We start from the raw sequence: 4,784 nt of genomic DNA, 5'->3' as shown, positions 1-4,784 counted from the left end.
AAGAGAGATCGGCTCTGGAACAGCCTCCCCCCACATTAGATCTGCCCAGAGCCCAGATGCCTTTAAACCGCTGCTTAAAACGCACCCTTTCTCCCTGGCCTTTGATCAGAGTTAGCCTGCCACCTGTGTCAACTATGTTTGCTGTTACTCTGGACTTTCTGTATCTATTTTATTACTTCTTGTCTCTTTTTATATTGCACCTTGCTCTTGTTTCTTAGTGTACTATACTTATTTACTGTAATCTTTGTGTATTTTATTTGTTACTGTACCGTACGTGTTTTTTTTATTGTGTTCTACCTGTAAAGCACTTTGGGTGACTTTGTCATTGTAAACGTGATATATAAATAAAGCTGACTTGACTGACGTGGTTGAACTTATAATAACGGGTTGTTGTTGTTGTGCTGTGTCCCAGGTGGTGGTGGAGGGACTAGCTGACAGGAGGAGCTCTGGCCACATAGCTGTAGACAACATCAAGATCATGGACGGACTCAACACAGAAGAATGCAAAGGTGTGTGCCACAGCATTCTATCCATCTATTCGACTCTACTCTTATTCTGTTTTATCCTAGAGATTCTATGCTATTCTAATCTATACTATACTATACTGCTAAATGCAAACAGTAGCTATATATTAATCTAATGGCTAATGTTTTTATTGTGTTTAGATCCAGAAGCTCCGACGTCTCCACCGACAGAGATCTTCATTCTGCGTATGTTTTATTTTATTTATTTATTCAATATATAATAATAATAATAATAATAATAATAATAATAATAATAATAATAATAATAATAATAATAATAATAATAATAATAATAATAATAATAATAATAATAATAATAATAATAATAATGGCTTGATTTTATATAGCGCCTTTCACATACACAAGGCGCTTTACAATAAAAAGGGGGAGGGGAGAGGATAACGGTCGGTGACCTAACCTAAGAAACAAATTACACAAACAGGACAGAGCAAACAGAACAAAACAACAACAGAACAAAACAAAATAGAACAAACAGAATGAATAGGATACTCAGGAGCATCAGAGACCATAGGCCTGGGTGAAGAGGTGGGTCTTCAGCAGGTTTTCAAAGTGGACGAGAGATTTAGCATTTCGGATGTCCATGGGGAGGGAGTTCCAAAGGGTGGGGGCAGCGACACTAAAAGATTCATGCCATTTTTGCCTACGTTTTTGCAAGCACATCTTCTCAGGAATTCAGGAGATATTATCCAACATTATGCTGCTGTTTAGGTGAAAACCTTATATCTCCAAAACGGTTCACTCTTCAGGGAGGATAGAAATACAACAAACTCTCTCAACACGGAGAACTGTGAAAACGAGCGGGTCAAGTAGAAACATTGAACATTTACCCATGGGACCCCTGCCTGGACACAGAATTAAATAATGTCACACTGGGTCTTGTTTGCTGTGTGTAAGAATGATTTTTAGAGTAGGATTTCAAAATTAAAGCAAAGAAGGGGGGGGGGCTATGGGTCCCAAAGAAGGGGGGGGGGCTATGGGTCCCAAAGAAGGGGGGGGGGCTATGGGTCCCCAGAGCAGCCAATAGGCAGGTAACTGTGTTCACCATGGACTGTTCCTCCGTGCGAGAATTATTTTTAAATGTTCCACCAAAAATCACTTTTAAAGGAACACGCCAACATTTTGGGAAATTAGCTTACCATCTTCTCCAGAGAGAGAATAGAAGATAGATACCAGTTTCCTCTCTGTGCGTTCAGTAGAAAGCTATCTGGCTGCACGTTAGCCTAGCTTAGCACAATGAATGGAAGCGGACAGTGCCGGTTAGCCTTCGGGAGAGGTGTAACAATGCCTAGGCTAACCGGCCATGTCCGCTTCCAGTATATCAGTAACTGGCAGGACTGAGAGTATTTTGATTGTTGCCGATTAAATTACTGCTGACTAAATAAGTCATGTTTTTTTGTTCATGTGTACCATATTACACTTTCAGAAAGTATCAGAATTCATTGAATCGAACCAAACTGTGATCATAATGGAAGATTTTTACATATTTACACGTCACCTTCAAAGGAGCGCTTCAATCTTAATCCTATGGTTCTGTTGTGAGGAGGCTGTGTGTGATAGGCAGACTATACTAGACATGTAACTCACCAACGTATTTATTTGTTAAAATAAGTGGTAAAAATAATAGCTCTACATTCCGACAGCTATAGTGATATTGAGTGTTTGGTCAGTAACATGGGTCTCCCAGTCCATCTGCTCTGCATAAACAGAAAATACACTCCACTCTGAAAAAATATAAGAAATAAAAACTAGTTTTAAGCAAATATGTGCTTTAAACAGGTAACATAATCTGCCAGTGCAGTAAGCAAATCTGGCTTGGCAGGATTTCTTGAAATAAGTAAAAATATCTCTTGCCTGATTGGTGGAATGGGTTACCAGAAATGTCTTTTTACTGCAGAGCTGAGGGACAAGGAGACTCATGTTACCGACTAAAACACTAGCCTATATATCAGTGAAGGCTGTCAATTGTTGTTGGGATTAAATTGTAGTCAAAATTGACTCATTACACTTCTAAATACGTCACTTTTCGGAATTAACATTTCATTGGGAATTTTATTTTAGACATTTTCATTGACTCTGATACTTTGAGCTCCGAGCCTTGACTTTTAGCCTTTATCTTATTTTCATACCAGCTAGATACTATTGCTACCATGTATGTATGTATATGTGTTTCATTACATGTATATATACATACATACCCAATTATTCACCTGTTCTATTCTCCATCTATCATCCATTGCAACACTATATTATCACCACATCCTGTTGGGGGATCCCCCTTTGAACGGCCCATCTGAGGTCTCTCTCCTCCACGCTGCCTGTGGTGCTTTTTCTCCCCTATTGCTGGGTTTTTAGTGAGTCGTTCCTTATCTTCATTGGGGAAAATCTATGGGTGTTGCATACATGGAATTATTTTTGGTGGTTTTTGTTCTTGATCTATTGTGATGTTTCTTCTTGACTTGTGTGAAGCCCATGGGGGAAATTCCGTGTGATCTCGGGCTATACAAATACATTTGATTTGATTTGAACGTTCCACTCTGTCTCTTTGCAGCCATGGACTCGTTCTCCCAGGACTCGGGCGAGCTGGGCGGGCCAGGCAACATGCTGAAGACCCTGGACCCCATCCTCATCACCATCATCGCCATGTCGGCACTCGGTGTGTTCCTGGGCGCCATCTGCGGTGTGGTGCTCTACTGTGCCTGCTCACAGGGCAGCCTGACGGACAGGAACCTGTCGGCGCTGGAGAACTATAACTTTGAGCTGGTGGACGGCGTCAAGCTAAAGAAAGACAAAATGAACGGACAGAGCAACTACTCCGAGGCGTGAGAGGGGGAGGGGAGGGGGAAAAGGGGCATAAGCTAAGGCCAAGGCTCTGTGAGGACTTAATGCAGCCAATCAAGCGACGGGGGGGGGGGAGAGGCAGGGAAGGGGTGGGGGGGGGGGGGGGGTTTGTTGTGTGAAGCCTCCCCATTGGATGCCGTGGACAGACAAAAAAAAGACTGACTGAGCCGTTGTTTTCTTTCTCAGGAGCTGCACTGAAGGGAACTGACCTGTAGAGGGCACTGTGTATAAAGAATATGTACAGCAAAAAAAAGAACAAAACAACTAAGGATTATATTTGTTTTTATGTAATTTTTTTCTCTTTTTTTCAGTGTGCTTTGTTGATTTCATGTAATCACATGCTGGTGTTGAGACCAATTTTCAGATGAAAATATTTATATATATATTTTTTTTTTGTCATAGTTTCAGCTGGCCATGTTGTGTCTTTGTGTGTGTGTGTGTGTGTGTGTGTGTGTGTGTGTGTGTGTGTGTGTGTGTGTGTGTGTGTGTGTGTGTGTGTGTGTGTGTGTGTGTGTGTGTGTGTGTGTGTGTGTGTGTGTGCGTGCCTGCTTGTGTGTACGACATTCATGTATATCTGTAAACGTAAGAGTGCATGTGTATTCAATGTATGTGTGTGGGTACATGTGTGGGTGAGTGCATGTGTGTGTGTGTGCGTGTCCATCCGAGGGAGGGGCGCCAGCCCTCTGACCTCTGTCTAGTTCCGACAGTGCCTTTGTTTTCTCCCACATTTCTGTTGCCTTTATATTTTCTTTTTTTTCTCGTTCCTGCCAATTCTGTTCAAATCACAGTGTCATGTTCAGATCACAGTGTTTAGATCACAACGACATGTTCAGATCATGTGTTCAGATCACACATTCAGATCACAGCGACATGTTCAGATCACGTGTTCAGATCACATGTTCAGATTACATGTTCAGATCACAGTGTTCAGATCAGTGTTCAGATCACATGTTCAGATCAGTGTTCAGATCACATGTTCAGATCACATGTTCAGATCACATGTTCAGATCACAGTGTTCAGATCAGTGTTCAGATCACATGTTCAGATCAGTGTTCAGATCACATGTTCAGATCACATGTTCAGATTACATGTTCAGATCACAGTGTTCAGATCAGTGTTCAGATCACATGTTCAGATCACAGTGTTCAGATCACAGTGTTCAGATCAGTGTTCAGATCACATGTTCAGATCACATGTTCATATCAGTGTTCAGATCACATGTTCAGATCTCATGTTCAGATCACAGTGTTCAGATCACAGTGTTCAGATCACATGTTCAGATCACATGTTCAGATCACATGTTCAGATTACATGTTCAGATCACAGTGTTCAGATCAGTGTTCAGATCACATGTTCAGATCACATGTTCAGATCAGTGTTCAGATCACATGTTCAGATCT

At 41.3% G+C, this 4,784-nt stretch overlaps 1 protein-coding gene across 1 annotated transcript; it reads left to right on the top strand.

Annotated features, from left to right (window-relative positions):
* Positions 1-412: 412 nt before the first annotated feature.
* On the top strand, positions 413-3,368 carry LOC311247696 (neuropilin-1a-like; the record flags this gene model as incomplete). Its single annotated transcript, XM_084338704.1, has 3 exons — positions 413-509; positions 666-710; positions 3,094-3,368. Coding segments are annotated over 3 exons (417 nt in total), but the record flags the coding sequence as incomplete, so codon positions are not given.
* Between the last annotated feature and the right edge of the window lie 1,416 nt (positions 3,369-4,784).

Source organism: Notolepis coatsorum (genome assembly GCF_963971535.1).
Source record: "Notolepis coatsorum genome assembly, contig: SCAFFOLD_4400, whole genome shotgun sequence".
Lineage (NCBI taxonomy): Eukaryota > Metazoa > Chordata > Actinopteri > Aulopiformes > Paralepididae > Notolepis > Notolepis coatsorum.
This window is presented reverse-complemented; position numbering and strand designations above follow the sequence as displayed.